Source organism: Pristis pectinata, chromosome 31 (genome assembly GCF_009764475.1).
Source record: "Pristis pectinata isolate sPriPec2 chromosome 31, sPriPec2.1.pri, whole genome shotgun sequence".
In the NCBI taxonomy this organism is placed as follows: domain Eukaryota; kingdom Metazoa; phylum Chordata; class Chondrichthyes; order Rhinopristiformes; family Pristidae; genus Pristis; species Pristis pectinata.
Window position 1 is genome coordinate 16,525,662 of NC_067435.1, and position 22,168 is coordinate 16,547,829.

At 42.7% G+C, this 22,168-nt stretch overlaps 1 protein-coding gene across 1 annotated transcript in view; it reads left to right on the top strand.

The window, feature by feature from the left end:
* LOC127584935 (adhesion G protein-coupled receptor L1-like) overlaps nucleotides 1-22,168 on the top strand; it is a 347,006-nt gene that overhangs the window by 269,725 nt on the left and 55,113 nt on the right. Inside the window, 4 exon segments of the mRNA XM_052041960.1 lie at nucleotides 2,352-2,557; nucleotides 5,717-5,917; nucleotides 14,330-14,539; nucleotides 21,064-21,284. Coding sequence (XP_051897920.1) covers nucleotides 2,352-2,557; nucleotides 5,717-5,917; nucleotides 14,330-14,539; nucleotides 21,064-21,284 — 838 coding nt within the window.

Here is a 22,168-nt window from a genome sequence, read left to right on the forward strand (position 1 = left end):
AATTGCTGCTCCTGGCAATAGTCTGTCGCTTTCAAAGAGATTGTCATCAGAATACCACTGGGGATAAAAAGAGTTTGGATCATGAGTACAAATTAATGAAGTTGGTCTCTGTTTTCTGTAGGTTAAGGAATAATCTTCTAGCCATCTATTTTTTCCTGGCCTGTTCACCCTGTCTGGCCTCTCATGTCTTTATATTCAATCTTCCCTTGGTCTTCCAAAGGAAGTAAGATCAATCTAACCAGTTAGTTTCCATAACTAACATTTTCTAGTCCTTGGGATATCCTCAGCAGCCCCTGCTGTATGGTGACTTGAACTGGAGAGAGTACTCCTAACTGTAGTCTTACTGGTACTTTACACAGTTCTAGCATGACCTTCCTGCCATGGCCAATAAGTTAAATGTCCTGAATGACTTGTTAATCACCTTCCCTATCCGACTCACTGCCTTCAGTGATCTGTGGGTAGATGTACAAACCATGTGTTCGTCTATACTTCTTACCACCTGACCATTTATCATGTATTCCCTTTCCTTGTTTCCCTTCCCTAAGTGCATCATGTCACACTTCTCTGGATATAATTCTATTTGTCACTCCGTGCTCACCCAACCTATCCTACTTCAAACTGCTCATGTTCATTTCATTTACAAATCTTCAGTTAAGTCCAAGTATATCCCAATGTTCACAAAAAGTAAGGGTTCTATTACTGAGTACTGTAAAACTCCATTATATACAGTTCTCCCAGTCAATAAACTCCCATCTACCATCCTCCTTTACTTTCTCCCACTGAGACAATTTTTAATCTACTTGTCACTTTCCCTTGTATTTCATGAGCTTGTTTTTTATTTTCCTGATCACCTTTCTGAAGACCGCATCAAATTTGCCAGCCTCACTAACCCTCCTTGTTACCACCTTCAATCAAGTTAGTCGGACGTGACATCCCCTTAACAAATCCTTGTGGACTGTTCTTGATTAACCAATGCCTCTCTAAATGCTGATTTATGTTCTCCCTTTAACGTTCAAATAATTCATCCGCCTTTAATGTTTGGTTGATAGCCCTGTATTTAGTTGGTCTGTCTATTTCTCCCTCCTCTCAATTGCTCTATAATAATCTTTGTACCTACCACACTTAGTCTACTCACACCCAGATTATTATCCTGTGCTATTACCACAACACCCTCTGCACCATTATCGCATTCCCATCCTACCCTCATTCTTTCAATCCAGAAGCTGTTAGTTTTTTCACATTGTTCCTATGCAAGACAGTGTATACAAAGGTGCATGTGTTGGGGATGGGTTGGACAGCAGGGAAATCGAGAGGTAATGGAAGTGAGTGAAGGGAGAGCAAGCTGAGAGGGAAGAGAGCCAAGGAAGTGGGTAGGTTGAGGGAGACAGAAGAAGACGGATAGAAGTAGGGAAACCAGATGTGGAGGGTTGAGTGCAAACGGACGGAGGGAGAGGATCAGGGTGGGAGAATCTGAAGGAAAAGGAGTGAGGAAAGGGTGCAGGGGTCGTTATCTGTGTGGTGTATGTCCCCACATAAACAGGTCTGCTAAGTCTGAGTAGCAGATCCTGGTCTCCAATCATCTTAGACCTCCTCAGCATTGGACCAAGACCCAGTTCTGTCAACACCATATGGTAGGTGGTGTGCAGGAGCCACCCAACATTAAAAGTATTTGCACACAGGCATCTTCCACTTCTCAAAACTGGAGTGGAGCGAAGTTGTGCTCAATCCTATGGGACTCCCTGGTCAGGAGAAGAATCTTATGAAGGTAAACACAGAATGCTGGAGATACTGGTAGGTTGGGAAGCATCTGTGGAGAGAAAAGCAGAGTTAACATTTGAGGTGTGATAATAGGTAATCTGCAGTATTTTGGTCTTAGAACAGCGTGGAGGTGTTTAAAATTATAACTGATTGAGAGAAGCTGTTTTCGCCCTGACTGGGGAGTGCAGAAGGGGGTTAAAGTTAGTGCTATGCCATCCACTGGTTGTGTCAGAAAGCATCTTTTCTCATAAGGAAATATGAGAAGCAAAGCTGTCAGGACTGAGATTGGTAGAACTTTGTGGTGCTTGTGTGGTGCAGAGATAGGTAAGTGGAGTTAAGGTACAGATCCACCATGGTTTATTTCACGTGTGGAACAGGCTTGAGGGACAGATTGGCCATGTTGGGTTGGGTAAAAATAGACGAAAAGAGCACCTGCAATCACTTGACCCCACTGTACCTGCAGCCTAAGAACTCCCTCTATATTGCGTAAGGAGGAGTCAAAGGTCCTGAGGCTCGTATAAGCCTCAGTAAGCTGATTCCATCCTGAAGCAGTTGAAGTGGAGTGTTGCTGAAACCTGTTGTGCTTTCTGCAGGTGTTGTGAAGGTGGTGTTAATTCTCTACAACAACCTTGGCCAGTTTCTGTCGACAGAGAATGCAACAGTGAGGATGGGAGCCGACATCAGCAGCCAGGGCACCTCCATTGTTGTCAACTCTCAGATCATCGCCGCCTCCATCAACAAGGAATCCAGCCGGGTCTTCCTCACTGAGCCGGTGGTATTCACCCTACAACACCTTGATGTAGGTATTAAAGAGGTGGGATCTCACCACACTCAAGCACTACTCAGGGAATCCTCTGTAACACTGATACACATCAACAGCAGCATAGCATCTCGACTCATTGCTACTCAAACAGTAGCAGCATTTCGTGAAAGTTTGGGATTGATTCTGCCTCTCTCCCAGCATGGAGCATGAAATTCCAGAGGGTCTTTCCCAGAGATTAGTAGGACTGCTTCACTCTGTTACCAATTTTTTAGCCATGAGCTCATCAGCAAACTCCCAGTTTCCAGTTTATTACTCTCAGAGAGCAAACTTCCAAGCCTGAATGAAGAACCACCGTTTCTCTGCTGCCAGCTATTACCTGTTGGAAAATTTATCGTTTGACCATTAAAATATTCTGGATGCAGATAATCTTTGCACTGACCACCCAGCCTCTTTGTCATGGGGTGTAGATGATAGTAAAGCCAGTCTGAATGTTCGGCAATTAATACTCTGAAATGGTTCCATTGAATTAACACTGGTATGTCATGACTGTTATTGTCATGTATTTTACAAGCTTTCAGAGCCATTTAATTATAATAATAAAAAAAGAACTTGCATTTGTATAGTACCTTTCACATCCTCAGGAACTTCAAAGACAGTGTACAACCAATGAATTACTTATGAAATGTATCATTCACTGTTACCTTAGTTGGAAACATTGAAGGGAAGTCATGGTCTACTCAAATAATGTAAGCAGAAAGAACAAAGGTATTTATTTTTTTCCACCAGTTTTGCACAGCAAGATCCCATTTAACACAATGTGTGAATGACCAGTTAATCTGTGCTATTGGTGGAGGGTAAGATATCAACTGGGAGAAGAGAAAGATCGAGCAATAGTTCAATGTCTCTACCAAAAGGTGGCATCTAGACTTAAACCCACGAACTGTGAACTCCGTTGGGGGGGGGAGCGGTTGGTGGGAGAGAGGAGGGTGGTACAGAGCACTCCCATGTCAGGAAACCTATTCCACTAATGCTGCAATAGTAAAGCCATTTCTGGGTGTACAAGCCAGGTGTAGCTAGGTGCAACATCAAGTAATAACTACGGTTTCCTTTAGCTGCTGTAAACCGTGTTAGGAAACGGCAAGATCAAATCTGCTTGTCAAATATCAACCATATTTCAACACCTAAATTTTGAAGTCCATGCGGTCTTTTCTGGCTACTTCAGCTCCAGTATATGACTGAATTAAGTGTGAAGTGAGGGGTTAATGCCCATTACTATGTAGATGTATTGTGTGTTGCTTCAGTTTATTTCAGTCGGAGCTCTCTCTGGGTCTGGCACTGAAGCATACAATCTAGGCTGATGGCACCGCATAGTACTGAGGAGATGCCACCTCTCAGTTAAAGGAAGCCAGTGGTTTGACTGTTCTAGTGGACATAAATGTCCCCTGGCCCTAATTTAAAACCAGCTGGAATTCCCCAGTTGTCCTAGCCTAGGGCATGTCCATCAACCTGATGTTGTCAAAGCAAATTCATTGGTTATTGATCTTATAGTTGTTTGTAGACTCTCGGTATGTAATCATTAGGTGCTATACATTCATCTATATAACAGCGATGACACAAAAGGTCATGGCTGTGAAGCACTTTAGCTTGCTCGAGGTATCAATTTCACATTGCTCCATTGTCTAATAAGGTTCAAAAGCAGCATGCAAGACCAATTTTTTTTTATGTGTGTGAACATTTCTTGCAGTCCTGCCCTTAGACCAGGCACTTCCTGGCCTGATTCATCTCACCCCAGTGTCATCTCCCCATCATAGTTTGGATGTGTGCAGAGTGTATTTGCTTAACAACAGAAGTTAGTTCAAAAGATCACAATTTACAGTTGCGATATTAACACATGCAGTTCAACAAGGCTAAAGGGAGTGAAGTATTGATTTAAATTGTTTTCCCTTTCCCCCGCGCTGAAGTATTGTTTCATGTGTTGAAAATCACTGCTACAATTTTTATTTCTGTAAAACTTCATTGCCAGTCATCCTCTCTATAAACAGGGATGTCTGTGAATTGATGAGTGTGGTTTACAGCTCCCACCCACAGCCATGTCTGAGTTGCTTCTCTTCTCCCCACCCCCCTTCCCACCCCATTTCCTCCCCTCCTTCCCATCTGGTTTTTCATGATACCCTGCTCCATTTGATCTTCTCCCTGGCTGCCTGGAGCTACTATTGGAGAGATCATTTTAGTGGCACTGACTCCTTTCACGTAGTCCATTTTCAAGTTCATTTGTTACTACCAGTCTGGCAAGTAGCAGCGTGTGTGTGAAGTACGCATGGTCTTTTAAAGTACATAAATTACAATAATGCTTAAAGCAATTTTGTCTCAATTTTTCACCATTTTTGGTGAATTCTGACGTGGCATTATGGCTCCCCCAGCATACATTCAGTGCACTAAAAATGCATGCCATCCAATTGTTAGACATCTGTTTCCTCCTTTAGTTTGTTTGCAGAAAGTCAAGGCAATGGGAGCCCTCACCTCCCAATGCTTCTCTGCAGCCTGCAAGTTCATCAGTGTTAATTTGACTTTCTTGACAGTATTCCACATCAGAAGCAAAAGTTGTAGCTTCAACCCCTGCCCACCATTGGCCATTGTCATGCCAAAGGACTGCCACATTGTCAGAGTCTCAGGTAGATTTGAAAAATTCTATGATACTGTTGAAAGAGCCCAGCATTCTCAGTGTCCTGAACAACCTTCATCCCTCATCCAACCCCTAAAACTGATGAGCCAGTCATTATATCCACTGCTGTTGAGATTTTTCCCGTGGTCACCAACTTCATCCACTCTCGAGCATATCTCTGCAAAGACTTACAAAGGTACTTGAGCCAATGAAGCTGTGAGCATAAGAAGTCTTTTAAGTCTATAGAATGGAGTGAATGGGGAAGGGTTAGAGTCTGTGGCATTTTATGGGATAGCAAGTTGGAAGATTAAACAGATTCTTAAAGGATGTGAATGGGAGGAGTTTACAGGAATCTTAAAAAATGAAATTAATGCCAAAAGCTAGGGTAAGCCTTTGAGATGTTCGGGAATGGAGTGATGGGAAGGCATCTGAGGCCGATGGTAGTTTATAAGAGCACTAAAGAGGAAGGGGACGCTAATTCTACAAGATGATGAGAAAGGGGTTGAGCCCACACTTGAAATTATAACGCCGAGATTTAAATGCTATTGTCCTCTTTCAGTCGGGAAAACCATTTCAATGCGAACTGCTCTTTCTGGAATTACTCTGAGCGCTCCATGATGGGATTTTGGTCAACACAAGGCTGTCGACTGATCGAAAGCAACAAGACTCACACCGCTTGTGCCTGCAGTCACCTCACCAATTTTGCAGTGCTCATGGCTCACAGGGAGATTTTGGTAAGTTGCTTTGTTACTTTTGAACTGTAGAGCCTGACTTTTATCATGTGTTCTCTTTTGATGTGGGCAACTGTGCAAGACTACTGACCAAATTTTCAGAGCTATGGGCTGACAAGTCTCTAGTTCCTGATGGACTGCATCCTAGGGTCTTAGAAGTAGTTAGAGAGGTGGTTGATATATTGATATTAATCAATTCAGGGCAAGTGTTATTAGATTGGAAAGTAACGCGTTACTTATTTATTCAACGGGCAAGTGAGCTTAGCCTTCATCATAGTGAAAATGTTGGAAGCTACTATTAAAGATGTTATTATTGAGCTACTTTGAAAAGTTCAAGGTAATCAGGCAGAGTTAACATGGTTCTGTGAAAGGAAAATCATATTTGATTGGTTTATTGGAGTTCTTTGGGGGAAAAGTGCTGTGGATGAAGACGAACCAGTGGATGTAATGTACTTAGATTTGAGGTGTCACATCAAAGGTATTGCAGAAAATCGAAGCTTAAGGTGTAGGAGTAACATATTAGCATGGGCAGGTGATTGGTTGGTGAACAGGAAAAGGTGAGTAGGCATAAATGGGTCTTTTTCTAGCTGCAGGATGTAATAAATGGTATGGCACAGGACTCGGTGCGGGGGCTTCAACTTTTTTACAACTAATATAAATGACGGATGATGTTGCTAAATTTGGTGATTGCACAAAGATGGGTAGGAAAGTAGAGACACAAGAGACTGCAGACGCTGGAATCTGGAGCAACAAACAATCTGCTGGAGGAACTCAGTGGGTCGAGCAACATCTGTGGGTTGGGGAAGGAATTGTTAATGTTTCGGGTCCTGATAAAGAGTTTCAATCCAAAACATTGACAAATCCCACCCCCCCCCACCGCCCCACCAACAGATGCTGCTCAACCTGCTGAATTCCTCCAGCAGATTGTTTGTTAGGTAGGAAAGTAATTGTGAACAGAACATAAGGAGACTATAAAGGTGTAAACCATATATATGTATTAAGTGGACAAAAACCTGGCAAATGGAGTACAAAAGGGTAATGGGTAATTTGGGGATGGAAGAACAGAACAGTAAGTCATAAAGGGAACATCCCTTCAAAGTGCTGAAAGAGGAGGGAGGGGAAGATGTAGTTTGATGATAAAATATTGTTGAAGCTGGTGGAAGTTGCAAAGATGACCCACTGAGCAAGGAGGCTAGTGGGCAATAAACTATGTCATACCTAAAGGAATTGAGTACAAAATTGGGGAGATTATGCGTAATCTGTGTAGAGCATCGGTGTGACCACATCTGGAGTTTTGTGCACAGTATTGGTTTCCTTGTGTAAGGATGCTAATGTGTTGGAAGCAGGGCAGCACTGTGGTGCTACAGGTAGTGCCACAGTCTCACAGTCCCAATGACCTGGATTCAGGCCGGACCTCCGGCATTGGCAGTGTGTAGTATGTATGGTCTCCATGTGACTGTGTGGGCGTTTCCTCCAGGGGCTCTGGTCCCAGTGATAGGTTAATTGGTGACCACTAATTGTGTAAGTGGCTGGGAGATTCAGGGTGGTATTAGTGGACGTGAGAGAGAATAGGTTACAAGTGAATATTTGATGGATGGGATTACTCTGAGAGCCAACATGAACTCGATTGGCCAAATAGTCTCCTATGTCCTGTGTAAATGAGTTTGGAGAAGATTTATTGACTAATAACTAGAATAGGTGGGTTGTCTTAAGGGGAGAGGTTCAATGGGCTAGGCATATCCTCCGGAGTTTAGACTGAGAGGGGGCTTGATTGAAACAATTAAGATCCTGAGGTCTCAACAGAGTGGATCTGGAGAGGATGTTTCTTCTTGTGAGACAATCTAGAATTAGAGGTCACTGTTTAACAATAAGAAGTCACCCACAGTATTTAATGTAGGTGAGGTGAATTTTTCTGTCTTTGGAACTCTCTTCAAAGGGAAGTAGATGTAGAGTCTTTAAATATTTTTAAGGCAGAGGTAGATGGATACTTGATAAGCAAGGGAGTGAAAGGTTACTGTGGGTAATGGGGACTGCGGGGTTGATGGGGACTGCGGGGTTGAGGTTGTAATCAGATCAGCAATGATCTTATTAAATGGCAGAGCAGGCTTGAGGGGTTGAATGGCCTTCTCCAAATTCATATTTTCTATTCCTTGCTATCCTAGGGTCAGAATCAATCTCAACAAAAGACTGGAGTCGCACCAGATCACAAAAGGTGTCGCTCCCCAGAGGATGTCAGTGGGTCCATTTGCTTGATAATCCAACAGCTTTCATGCTTTGTTTTCTGGTGCCTGTTCACCAGGTTTATTATATTTAGTTCCATAATTTGTGTTCATGACCTCTGCTGGTTTGAAATGATAACTCACGAGCTGGCCTACCTGAAAGCAAATCGTAGCTGTCACTTCAAACTGCTACTAAATTTAAAAAATATATATTTGTATAGTGTCTTCAGGATATATTAATTCTCTTTGCAACCAAGGACTTTTAAAATAACATTTGCAGTTTTGCAGCTAACTGCTGACGTTTTCCTGCTAAATCCAGGTCAATGTTTTATGAATGACAAGTGACTTAATATAGAAAGGGAAAATCCTAGATTGTGAGGAGTGCAGCTTGAATAGTGGCAAGGTTACTTTGATTTAGTTGACTTGGGATTTGATCTGGACGTCAACCTCTACGGTCTTAATGAAACTTTGCAACTACCATTGCATCCCGGACATCCCATCAGCAGTGCGTACTGCAGTTTGGATATTTGCTCCATCCTGATGCTCCTCTTCCTGCACAACATTATCCAACCCTCACCGTATTTGGGGTGCTCAGTAGACATTCTTGGGAGTAGCATATGGAAGCACTGCACTGAAACAGTCAAGGCAGCTGTGACATTTCCAATATTCCATTGGCTTGCTCAGTAACAGTTTGAATAAGAGAGAGCTTCAGTAGTGGCACCCCAATCCTTGATTTTGTTTTTGGCATCCTGGTTACCAGCCAGGTTTAGCAAGTAGCATTTGTCCCTAAGTAGACAGCTTTTAATAGAGTCACATGGCACAGAAACAGGCCCATGGGCCCACCGTGCCAACCATTAAGTACCTAATCTGCTTGTAGAAATAAATGAAATGATGAGGTGGAGTGCAGTAGAACGAAGGACTGGTGGCAGCATCCTAGACACTTTGCCCATACCTGGTATAATGGGTTCCTGTGGTAACAAGTGGAGTGGGGTATCAAATCATTGCAAGTTCTGAATCTCTGTACCATCAGGAATCCACCCAGAGCAGCAAATCCACATGACCTCCCATTCTGTCTTGTACCATCACATCCCACCATGGCATGAAATCAAATGCAATAAATCAGGTGATGTGCGAGCTGACACCAGAAAACAAAGCATGAAAACTGCTAGATTGTTGACCCAACTGATCTGTTAACGCTCTCCAGGGAAGGAAACCAGGAGAGTTTGCTTGACCCAATCTGCTTGACCTTTTCCCGGCCAATGTGACTTCAGTCCTACATGGTACAGTATTGAGGTTGATGTATGTACCACCCTTTGCAAACAAGGCATCTAATATCAGTTTGTTATTATTTATGTGAGGAGGATTGCGAAATCCTGCAGGAATCACCAGCTAAATTAAGCCAAAGAGTAAAAGTTGAGGGCTTTAGTGACTGACAGTGTGCGTGTGCTGGTTCATTAGTCAGCAAGGAACTGCAAAGTTCTGCTACCACCTGACCTGATGGTCTGAGACTTATTATTGCAGCAGGAAACTGACTCTCAGTCTGCAGACAGTGCGTCTAATCTCAGCCTATATCATGAACCTTCCTCTGTCTTACAACTGCATTGAGTCAACAGCAGAGGTGCTTGTGATTGTCCAGCCACTTCTCTGGGTCCTACAGTATTGCCAGAGGTCTGCTAACTACAGAAAGCAAGGTTACAGATCCAAAATCAAACAATGAAACAGAAAATGCTAGAAATACTCAGTAGATCAAGCAGTATCTAAGGAGAGAGAAGCAATTTTTTTTCGCTTGATGATTTTCCATCATGCAATTAGGAAAGCAAATGGTATGTTCACCTCCAATGTAAAAAAAAATCTTTGTACATGATAGAGACATCTTGCTGCAGTTATATAGGACCTTGGTGGAACTGCATCTAGAATATTGTGTCAACATTTGGTCTGCCTACCTGAGGTGAATAGATTTTTAGGTATTAATGAAGTCAAGGGGTACGAGTTAGTGCGGGAAAGTGGAGCTTTTGTGGAAGATCAGCTGTACTCTTAATGAATGGTGAAGCAGGTGTGAGAGTCTGAATGGCTGCCTACTGCTTTTATTTATGTTCTTATTCTTTCCAAAAATATAGATGCTCAACAACAGGCTTAACATTGATCCATTCAAAACTTCCTCCAAAGTTGACACAGGAAAGAGCCAGTTCCTGTGAACAAAACATTTCCTGGAGTTATTCTGGAGAACAGGTGTGAAGCTGTATTATTTATAGTGAGATTACACTATCGACATCTCACCTCCCATTCAGTGACTCTCCAGACTCTCCCGAAAGAGAAAGTTTCACTGGGGAGTTCCAGTGAAACCCATGTACCCTGGATTAAGTCTCTAAGGAGTTATTAAAAGTCACTCTTCATGGGGTGATTTAATATAATTAAATTAGCAATCTGCAGCTCCTGTGGGAATCTTCAGTGGCAAACTCCAGATCAATATGGGTTGACAGGTTTGTGTTGCATGTCCAACTCTTTAACTATCAGTGGATTAAAACCCACTCCACCCCTCCCAAGCCGCTAAAACCAACCCATCCTTGGGAGTTAAAATCCTACCTCTATACCTCAGTTACACACACCCTTAGTAACTGACTGGAACCAGGGCTTTGTCAGCTTACCAGGCTCAGTAAGACTGAACTACTCTAGACTGATAAAAGCAGAAAATTCTGGAAACACTGAGCAGGTTGAGCAGCATCTGTGGGGAAAAAAAAATGGTATTAACTTTTCGGGTCGAAGGCGCTTTATCAGAACCCAAGATTGATGTTCTGTTCGTCTGGACCAGACCAGGCTAGGGATCCAAATGCAATGTGGCTGAACTCGGCAGTATACAGTAGATATTTCTGAAAATGCCTTGTTCATGGGAGCCAAGATTCAAGTGTAAAGAGGCAGCATATTAACAGACAGCTCCACTGGTAATCCTGTGTGAGAGCAGGAGGATTTCGAGCTCGGTCTGCATGAGTGCCATATTTGCAGATCTCAGCTGGGGTAATGAAGGGGCTTGATGCTCACTGGCGGCATCTGAGTCAGAGTTTTGGGAACGAGTCCCATTCCAAAGATGTTGAACACACTATCCAGACTGACACTGGCAGTGCAGTACTAAGGGGGTGCTGAGCTATCCAAGGTGCCATCTGATAGCTGAGACATTGGGCCAAATCACTCTGCACTGGGCTCATCATCGGACAGAAGAGAGGGTCAAAATGCCCTTCACATCCAGCTCTCAGCTTTACACCAAAAGTAGCTGGTAACCAACTAGTGAACCCCTACGTTTGTGTTGCCAACCTGTGGTTAGAGGTAATCGAGTTATTTCGCTCTATTTTAATTTGTTTTACTTTTTTTAATTTTAGATATTTTATGTTTTTTGGAATCTGTATTTGAATAGATTTTAAATGTCTCTAACAGAGACGTGTACAAACAGTTCAGAAACATGTTGTCAGGGAGTGCCAGAGCCCTCTCGGACAGGGCCTCGGGGTACGTTGCCTGAAGCCGCCTTGCTGCTCAGTGCTCACTCTGCTTTGGGGGACATCTCTCTGTTGTAGCCAAGTAACTTGTCCAGCTGTCCTCATCGAGATAAAGCAGGTAAAGTTCAGGTGAGTGCTACCTGCCTGACAGTGCTTTGAATCTGGCGAAGTCCAGCCCAAAAAATTGAGTTCCCATTTGCCTGTGAATTTGCATTCACCTGAACTTAGTTTATCTCGATCAGAAAGGCCGGACAAGGTGTTGCACCACACTTGAGAGTTGTCCCCCAAAGCAGAGTGCGCACTGAGCAGCGAGAAGCCGCAGGTAATGTATCCTGAGACCTTGTCCCAGAAGGACCCAACAGTCTTTGACAACTATGACAGTACTTCAAGGAATAGTAGAGGATTTCCCTGATTTGCCCACCAAGCAGCATTACAACCTGATTTGTCCTCAACCAGCATTACAAGCACTGCGGTATCTGACTGATGTTTGTGGGATCTGCTGAGCACTCTTTGGCTGCTGCATTCCTTATAGTGCACCAGTGCCCACACTTAAATAGTGCTTTTGGAATGTCTTTAAAGGTGTGGAAAGCAAATATGTCTCCCCTTCAGAAAAATGGCAGGAAACACACAGCAGTTTGAGCTTCATTGGAGGCAGGATATCTGGTCTGTGCCCTTCAGAGTGCAAGAATAAATGTTCTGACTTTATAGAACATAGAAAACCTACAGCACAATTCATAGGTCCTTCGGCCCACGAAGCTGTGCCGAACATGTCCCTACCTTAGAAATTACTAGGCTTACCCATAGCCCTCTATTTTTCTCAGCTCCATGTACCTATCCAAAAGTCTCTTAAAAGACCCTATCGTATCTGCCTCCACCTTCGTTGCTGGCAGCCCATTCCACGCACTCACCACTCTGAGTAAAAAAAACTTACCCCTGACATCTCCTCTATACCTACTCCCCAGCACCTTAAACCTTTGATTCTTTTGTTCTGATAGAAGACACAACATTGGCACTCTGAGTGTTCTGTCTCTGCACTGTTTGTGTGTCATTTGTTATGTTTCCGGACTGTTCCTGTTTCAGATTTCCAATATTTCAAGATTTTTGCTGCTTGCGTTTTATGGCAATTGAGAGCAAAAGGCAAATGGTGGCCTCTCGAACTTGCTGCTGATTTTCTGAAGCTTAATGCTTGGCAGGTTATAGTCAATGGCCTGTGATGTCATGAGGGTCTTGCATCTGGTCCCCGTGTGTACATCAAGATTTAACTTCAGCTCTTAAAGCAATTATAGTTGTACCAACGGGAAGCGGGCAGGGAAGTGAGTGATTTGCCTCAGGCTATGCAGGCTCCCTTGGTAAATTCCTTTATAGAATTAATAATGGCTCGGCACCAATACAAGAGAGAAGGGCAAGCCAGGAGTTGACAAAAATCGAAAGGTTTCTTGTAAGGATTCAGAATTGGCTTTGACTTATTTCTCAACGAAGTTGTCTAGGGATGTCTTTCCAGAAGTTGCAGGGAGTTAAAGATCGCTTTGGAACTGGCAATGCTGTACAAGCCAGATCTGAGTTTGAGTGGGCAAAGATCTGGCAGATACAGTATAATGTGAGGACATTTGAAATTGTCCATTTTGGCAAGATTATTTTTCTTTTCTTTTTAAAAAAAAAACTGCTATTTGGCGAGAAATTGCAGCTCTCTGACGTAGAGGATTCTGGGAGTCCATGTGCATGATTCACAAAAGACTATGCAGGTATAACAAGTATTTAGGAAAGCTGGCAGGATATTGTTGTTGCTGGGCCAAATAACTACAACATTAGGGAGATTATTCTTCAGTTACGTAGGGCTTTGGTGAGACCACATAAGGAGGGCCATGAACAGGACTGGTCTTAGTGAAGGAAGGAAGAATGTAAATGAGTCGTTCCCTCTCCCTCTCTGTCTCCCTGAGTAGAACTGTTCTTGTTGTTTCATCCACTGGTCTACCTTGAGGGCTGTGGAATTTTGGCTTCCTTGAAGTTGCCAAGGTCCAGGATTTCAGCTGGTGCAAAGTTGGCCTTTGATTCATGGGCATTGTCCTTTCCAACCCAACCACCGAGGAAGCTTGACTACAGTCTGAAAGTGGATCCTGGGCTCGCCCATTGTGTGCATGCCATTGTTCCTGGAGAGATGGAACAAAATGTATAATAAAGATGCAGTATGAGGCTTGGCAGTTTTCATGTTTCCTCAGAATTAAATGCATTAAAAGCAGAGCAACAAACAAAATGCTGGAGGAACTCAGCCAGTCAGGCAGCATCTTGTGTTTGCATTAAAAGTAGTGCAGGAGGGGGCCCTATTATTTCTAAAAGTAAATATCTTAACTGGTAGGGTACTGAGTCAGGTGCACCAGGCAGCTTTCTTCCTCTTGCTGTGCTGAGTAGCTGATGCTAGTCCGGATGTCAGGGCATCTACACTTCATCCTTGGAGTCTTGGACTGGAGGGAGATGTTTAGTTTGGCCAGATACTAGTGAATTGCCTGTCCCCCAGTGCATGTTATCTATTTCACTGTGGGGCAGGTTTATGGAATATCAGGGTTTGTTTTTTGAGGTTTGGGCAGACAGCAGGAACAATGGAAACCCTGGCTGAACTTGTCTTGGCTCAGAATCTCTCTCCAGCTCTCATTATCACTTCTGTTTTATTTGGTGCTGTGCTGACCTCTTTCACTGAGTTTCTGCTTTCCCACCAGTATGAAGACCGAATGCACAGACTACTGCTGTCCGTAATCACCTGGGTTGGTATCGTTATATCACTGGTCTGCCTCACCATCTGCATCTCCACCTTTTGCTTCCTTCGAGGGATCCAGACCGATCGCAACACCATCCACAAGAACCTCTGCATCAACCTCTTCATTGCTGAGCTCATCTTTCTAATCGGCATCAATAAAACCCAATACCAGGTGGGCATGGCCATTCCCCAGATATGAGGAAAGAGTAAGTAATGAGGGTGTGAGGTGAAGAAAAACATTAATGGCAGGTGGAGGCCTGAAGTTCAGTAGCAGGTTCATACAGGGTAAAGGTCAGGGATAGGCTGAAGGTTCAGGAGTCATTTGCAGTGTTGAGGTTTGGTAAATGTAGCAGGGTGGAAGAATCTCTTCAAATCCAGATATTACCTTTGAACTAATGATTAAACACTGATGAAATTCAGCAGTACTTAGCCAGTGTAAGTGGGCCTGATTTTAAACATTTACAGGCCGTCCCCGGTTTCAAAGTCAGAGTAGAGATTATTGTTATTTGTACAAATACATGTATATACAGGTGCAATAGAAAAACTTCCTAGTAGCAACATCACAGGCACGTAGCATCATATAAGTAGTATTCACAAGAAAAATATGAATTAAAGATAAATTATACACAATTTTTACAAGAACACAATTAGAACAAAAAAATTGTCTATTTTAGTGCAAAGTGGTTGTAGTGTTGCTAAACTGTAGTGATTAGGGTTGTGTCGGTTGGTTCAAGAATCAAATGGCTGAAGGGAAAGAGCTGTTCTTGAACCTGGTGGTGTGGGACTTCAGATTGGTATTGGTTTATTATTGTCACTTGTGCCGAGGTACAGTGAGAAACTTGTCTTGCATACCAATCGTACAGGTCAATTCATTACACAGTGCAGTTACATTGAGTTAGTACAGAGTGTATTGAGGTAGTACAGGTAAAAACAATAACAGTACAGAGTATAGTGTCACAGCTACAGAGAAAGTGCAGCGAGAGGTATAGACAGAGTCCATGGAGGGGAGGCTGGTGTCCGCGACGCGCTGGGCTGTGTCCGCAACTCTCTGCAGTTTCTTGCAGTCCTGGGCAGAGCAGTTGCCCTACCAAACCGTGATGCATCCAGATAGGATGCTTTCTATGGTGCATTGATAAAAGTTGGTGAGTGTCAAAGAGGACATACCGAATTTCTTCTGTACCTCCTGCCCAATGGTAGCTGCAAGAAAATGTGATGGCCCGGATGGTGTGTTGAAATTGGTTAAAGAGGCATTTGGGATCCTTCACTTTATAAATACAGGCAAAGGCAAGGAAGTTGAGATGAGCCCTTATCTGGTTCATCTACAATCAGAGTTGGGTGCCACACGTTAAGAAAGATGTCAGGACTTTCCAGAGTGTGCAGAAGAGATTTGCCAAAGTTATTCCAGGAAGGAGAGATTTGGTGATCATTAGGGACTGGAGAAACTGTGGTGGTTCTCATTGGAAGAGAGAAGGTTGAAGAGATACTTAAAATGAGGAAGGCTATTAAAAAGAGAGTAGGTAAAGGGAGTAGATGGAGAGGAAGTGTTTCCATTGGCTGAAGAAGGATCAAGAACCAGAGACTAGAATGAAGACAATTGGCAAAAGAGGCTAAATATGAGTAAAATCTCTCTCACACAGTAAGTGGTCAGATTTGGGATCCCCTCGTGCATGCCAGTGGAGGCAGAATCAATTGTCGGGTACAAGAGAGAACTGAATAAGCATCTGAAAGGAAAGAGTTTGTAGGCCTATAGGGGGAATTGGATTAGCTGGATTACTCTTATAAAGAACTGGTACAGACTTAAAGGGCTCAGTGGCTGCTTTCCATATTGTAACCACTCTTTCTTTTCCAATTCATCAGTGGTTACAACTAAGGATTTGGATCTTGCGTGGTCACGACCAGTCCAGTGGGTCTAATGTAAATACACCTAATTCATTAAATCTTTGTTAGTCACAACCTCAAGCCATGATTTCTAAGCTATTTTCTGTCAGTCAAGGGAACTTAAGTAGAAGTCCCTGGAATGTTGAATAACATTTCATAATCAATGGAGGAGAGATGAACAAATAGCAGTTCAGCCTCTTGGATCCAAGTTGTACGCAGCCTGCCCAATGGTTCTAGAGTAGCCACTTCCAATTAATATGGTTATCTACCTGTGTACTGATGCAAAACCACATGCTGTGACATCCTTGTATGATGAAAATGCTCCCCTGCTTCGATCCAAACTTGGAGGAATGTGAACTGTCAATAAATGGGCTGTTGAATGTTGTACCAGTGTAGCATATTACATAATCTCTGTATGTAGCTATCTGTTGATAGGCCCAGGAATCTATCATATGATTTATCTTTTCTTAGTCTGCAGAACCACTGCCATAATCTTATTCTGAAGTGTTATTAAATAGGGTAATGTTATTAAAAATAGCATCAGCCATCTGTCTCTTCTGTTTGAGACTGAAAGTTCTGCAGTAGTAGAGGCTGATCCATGAATCTGCCTACAAATAGGGCCAGCCACTATTGGATTGACTGGGAATCTTGGGTACTAAATTTTCATCTGGTTGACAGGATTCATCAGATTAATCTTGATGAATCAGTTAGGCAGTATGGGTAGCTATGCTAAACATCTGTTTGTTGGTGATTACTGTCCAGTCTGCAAGTTCCACAATTCTTCCATCACTTTGCATAAGTTGATCATGCCGATAGCAACATCAAAATGTGGATATAAATGTTCATTTTGCAGAAATGGGACATATCTTTTGTAGCTCAGTGTCAAATTTAACTTGATAAAGTGCTTGGGAAGGTTTTATTGCATCAAGTATGCTCACTGATTGAGAGTTGTTCACGAATATCACTGAAGATAATTCCCAACTTTGTGTGGCTGAAGATCCTGCAAAGAGAAAAGCTGGGAAGTACATCTAGGTTCTCTCTGCATCTAAACCAGGACTGACACAGTAAAAACATCAGGGAGCAGAGCTTCTGCTTTGGACACATTCAAAGAATCGAGTACATATTTTGGCCAAAGTTGCACTGATATTGAGTACTTTCCTTTCACCCTCCTTGGCAGATGTTGTGGCAACAATATGCAATGAACTAGCGCAATTGAAAAATATATCATAAATGTTCTGGTAAACAATTAGTTAATACCATCCACCACGTGTGTGTGAACAAGACTTTATAACAGAAATTAAGTATTAAACAAGAAGTGAATAACACCAGTGGCCACCAAGATTCAGCAGACCCCAAGACTGACATTAAAACTGTTTCTCAGTTCTGTTGGGATACAATGCTGAGCACCAAGCAATATATTTTTAAAGCATCAGATGGTTTCCTGGGATGAATTGCTCATATTATTTGCTATCACCATTTCCTTTGCAGGCCAGATAAGGCTGTGGCAGCAAGTTCCCTGAAGCACGGTAATGAACCAGTTAGTTTTTTTCAACCGCCCAGTAACTTTAGGGGTCATTTTTCGATGCCACCATACAAAGGAATAGATTTATTGAATTCCATTTCATAACTTGAGTGAGTGAACTGGGTTACTAATGGAGTGTCATTTCACTGGGCTACATTACCCAACCAACGTATAAATACTCAGCTCAGTAATTGGACAGATTACATCTGTGCATTTCAATCAGAGGCACTATTATACAAATTCAACGATTCATTAGAAAAAGGTGTACCAGTGGATTGCTAATGTAATACCTATGTTTAAGTGGGAAAATAGAACATCTCCTGGGGTCTACAGAGCAATTTAAATGCTAGTTAGGGTGAAATGGTTTGCCTTACTTGGTTCTCAGGGTCAACTTAAATAGACGAAAAGAAAAGTAATCACATCTCTGCTGACAAAATAGAAAAGCATTTGGAAACCAAAAGTTTCCTGATAAGTAGCCTTTCTAAGCGAAGTCTTCCATGTTCAACCTGAGTGAATTCCTAATGGAGGTAATGGAGAGATTAGACCAGGGTGGCGCAGGGGATAAAATTTATTTGCTTTTCCCAAAGGCTTTTGATAAAGTGCCACAGAATTAACAAGTAAAGTGAAAGATAGGGAGCTACTAACTGGCATCGAGAGAAAGCAAGAGTGGTCAGCTACCTTTTACCCGGGCAAAGTAGAAAATGGAGTCGCCTAATGGTCCACATTGGGACCACTGTCGTTTATAATGCATATAAATAATTTAGTTTTCAGAATGAAAAAAAAAATTAAATTTACAGATGACACAAAATACTGGGAGGATAGTCAGTGGTGAGGAAGAATTCAACATTGTTGCAGCTAAAGAGCCTTTGCCTCAGTGCCAGTGACCCAGGTTCAGTCTTGACCTCGTGTGCTGTCGGTGTGGAGTTTGCACGTTCTCCCTGTGACCATGTAGGTTTCCTCCGGGTGCTCCGATTTCCTCCCACATCCCAAAGACCTGGAGGTTGTTAAGTTAATTGGCCACGGTAAATTGCCCCTAATGTGTAACTGAGTGGTAGAATTGATGAGAATTGTGGTGAGAGTATATAGAAAGAATTAATGTAAGATTATTGTAAATAGTCGGTGTGGACTCATTGGACCAAAGAGCCTGTTTTCATGCTGTAAACTCATTCTGATGACATAATATTAATCTGTAGAAATGGCAAATGAATTCAATGCCATATCTGTGCTGAAATTTTTGGAAGAGAAAATAAGCAAGTTAGATTCTTATTTTCTAAGTAGTATGTAAATAGGGTTCAGAAGCAGATAGGCAAACATGAAAGTAATGGTACAGTGCAATGCGTCTGTTCATGAAAGCAAACCAAACACAAATGGTTAAAGGATAAAACTGAAAGGTAGAGAAGTTGGACCTGTTTTGGAGCTTGCATTTGAAGTACTATGTGCAGTTCCATAATATAAAACGGCCAGAGACACTGGACAGAATGTTTTTAAAAAAAAAAGGTTATTATGTCAACACCAGAAATGCAGCATGACACCTTTTCAGAGGAAGTTACAAGGCTTGGGTCTCTTTCCTCTTCTAAAGCGGAGGGTGGAACATGATCAACTGAAGGTCTTTAAAATTACTTGGGTGTAAAATCTACTAAAGCCTTATGGGGAAGACAAAAACATGGTCAATATAAGATGGAGCTCAAGCAAACAAGTAGGGAATTCAAAAGTAACTTAATTACCTAGGAACAGTATAGGTCTGTTTAAGGGGAGGTTAGATCAGTATGTGAACAGAGGATTATTTTGTTAAGGAAAAATGGAAAGAGGTTCAAATGCAACATAAATTTTATATCGACTGGTCAGGTGACATGGCCTTTTTCCGTGCTATCTACTCGAGGTTGCAGTACATGGTATCCAGTTGACAGGTATACTGAAAGCTTGAAGTCTGAACTGCATGCTCCTTCCTCAATTACGTCGTAATAACCAGGCAAGCAACGTAATCCATAAGGCCAGTTGTGCTTCGCCCTGTTTTACACCGTATCGTGGGGGATTTTTTGTTCTTTCTGGGATAAGGAGTTGGGAAGCTTTAGGATCAAGGTGCATTAATCTCATTGTAAATGAGTTTGGGCCACTTCGGGCCACTTCAGTCCACTTCATAATATGCTGAAGCTCTGCAAGACATGGTTGTTAGAACTCGCCACCCTCCAAGCACTAGCAAGAATGGAAGTAATATTCATTATTTGTTGTTGTTGTATACCACTCGTAATGTGACATATTTTGTGTGCAAAGTCAGGCCCAGTCCACTCTCCAATCTCAGGCTCAAATCCACCACTAATTTTCTATCTAAATCAAGGCTTCAACCCAATTCAAGCTTCAGTTCCAATCAGCCCCAATCCAGGGAAGTAATATTCATTATTTGTTGTTGTTGTATACCACTCGTAATGTGACATATTTTGTGTGCAAAGTCAGGCCCAGTCCACTCTCCAATCTCAGGCTCAAATCCACCACTAATTTTCTATCTAAATCAAGGCTTCAACCCAATTCAAGCTTCAGTTCCAATCAGCCCCAATCCAGATGTTGATCTCAATCAGAGGGCTGTGTTCCAACTTAAGTCAGTCACACTCCACTTGTTATTTCTTCCTAAAGAAGAAATATAGGACCCTGGTCAGACCACACTTGGAATACTGTGCTCAGTTCTGGTCACCTCACTACAGGAAGGATGTGAAAGCCATAGAAAGGGTGCAGAGGAGATTTACAAGGATGCTGCCTCGAATGCGGAGCATGCCTTATGAAAGCAAGTTGAGGGAACTCGGCCTTTTCTCCTTGGAGCAACGGAGGATGAGGGGGGACCTGATGGAGATGTATAAGATGATGAGAGGCATTGATAGGGTAGATAGTCAGAGGCTTTTCCCCAGGGTTGAAATGGTGGTCACAAGAGGACACAGGTTTAAGGTGCTGGGGAGCAGGTATAGAGGAGATGTCAGGGGTAAGTTTTTTTTTACTCAGAGAGTGGTGAGTGCGTGGAATGGGCTGCCGGCAACGATGGTGGAAGCGGATACGATAGGGTCTTTTAAGAGACTTTTGGATAGGTACATGGAGCTGAGAAAAATGGAGGACTACGGGTAAGCCTAGTAATTTCTAAGGCATGGATACGTTTGGCACAGCTTTGTGGGCCGAAGGGCCTGAATTGTGCTGTAGGTTTTCTATGTTTCTAAAATGCTTCAATCCTGTGCCTAATTGAAATGGCAATTTTTATCCCCGCCCCTCCCGGCATCCCAAGCCCCGATGTCACTGACTCTGTCTTTCTCTTTCAGGTTGTCTGTCCAATAATCGCAGGCTTCCTCCACTTCTTCTTCTTGGCTGCCTTCTCCTGGATGTGTCTTGAAGGTGTCCATCTCTACCTCATGCTTGTTGAGGTCTTTGAGAGCGAGTACTCCAGGAAGAAGTACTATTACCTCTGTGGTTACTGCTTCCCGGCATTGGTGGTGGGAATCTCTGCAGCAATAGACTACAGGAGCTATGGAACTGAGAAGGCGTAAGTGAAATTGAATGAACTGTCTTTATAACAGTGTGTGAGAATTTCAATATAAAATAGTTAAAGAATTAATATAGGTATGTCAAACACAAAGCTAGATCTGAGTGAGGAAGGAATATAGGTTAAATTGATTGGCATAGATTAAGTAATTAGATTTAAATAAAGTAAGGAAGTGTTGATGAGGCTCTACGGGGCGCTAGTGAGGCCTCATTTGGAATACTGTGCGCAGTTTTGGGCCCCACATCTTAGGAAGGATGTGCTGACGTTGGAGAGGGTTCAGAGGAGATTTACGAGAATGATTCCGGGAATGAAAGGGCTTAAGTATGATGAGCGTTTGTCGGCTCTTGGACTGTACTCGCTGGAGTACAGAAGGATGAGAGGGGACCTCGTAGCGACATTTAAAATGTTGACGGGTAAGGATAGAGTAGATGTGGCTAGGCTGTTTCCCTTGGTGGGCGTGTCCAGGACCAGAGGGCACAATCTTAGAATTAGAGGGTACAGTTTCAAGACAGAGATGAGGAGAAATTTCTTTACCCAGAGGGTGGTGAAATTGTGGAACTCCTTGCCACGCACAGCAGTGGAAGCCAGATCAGTGGGGGTATTCAAGGAGGAGATAGACAGATATCTAAATAGTCAGGGTATCAAGGGATATGGGGATAAGGCTGGAAAATGGGATTAGAATAGTTTTTTTTTTCTTTTTCTTTTTCTTTTCTTTTTTCTTTTTTTCCCACCCCATTTCTTTTTCCCTTTTCCTTGGAGCAGACTCGATGGGCCGAATGGCCTGCTTCTGCTCCCTTGTCTTGTGATCTTGTGAATTAGGAGATGGATAAATACTGGCTTTAATGCTTGGAATGCTGTGCACAGTTCTGATCTCACACTAAAAA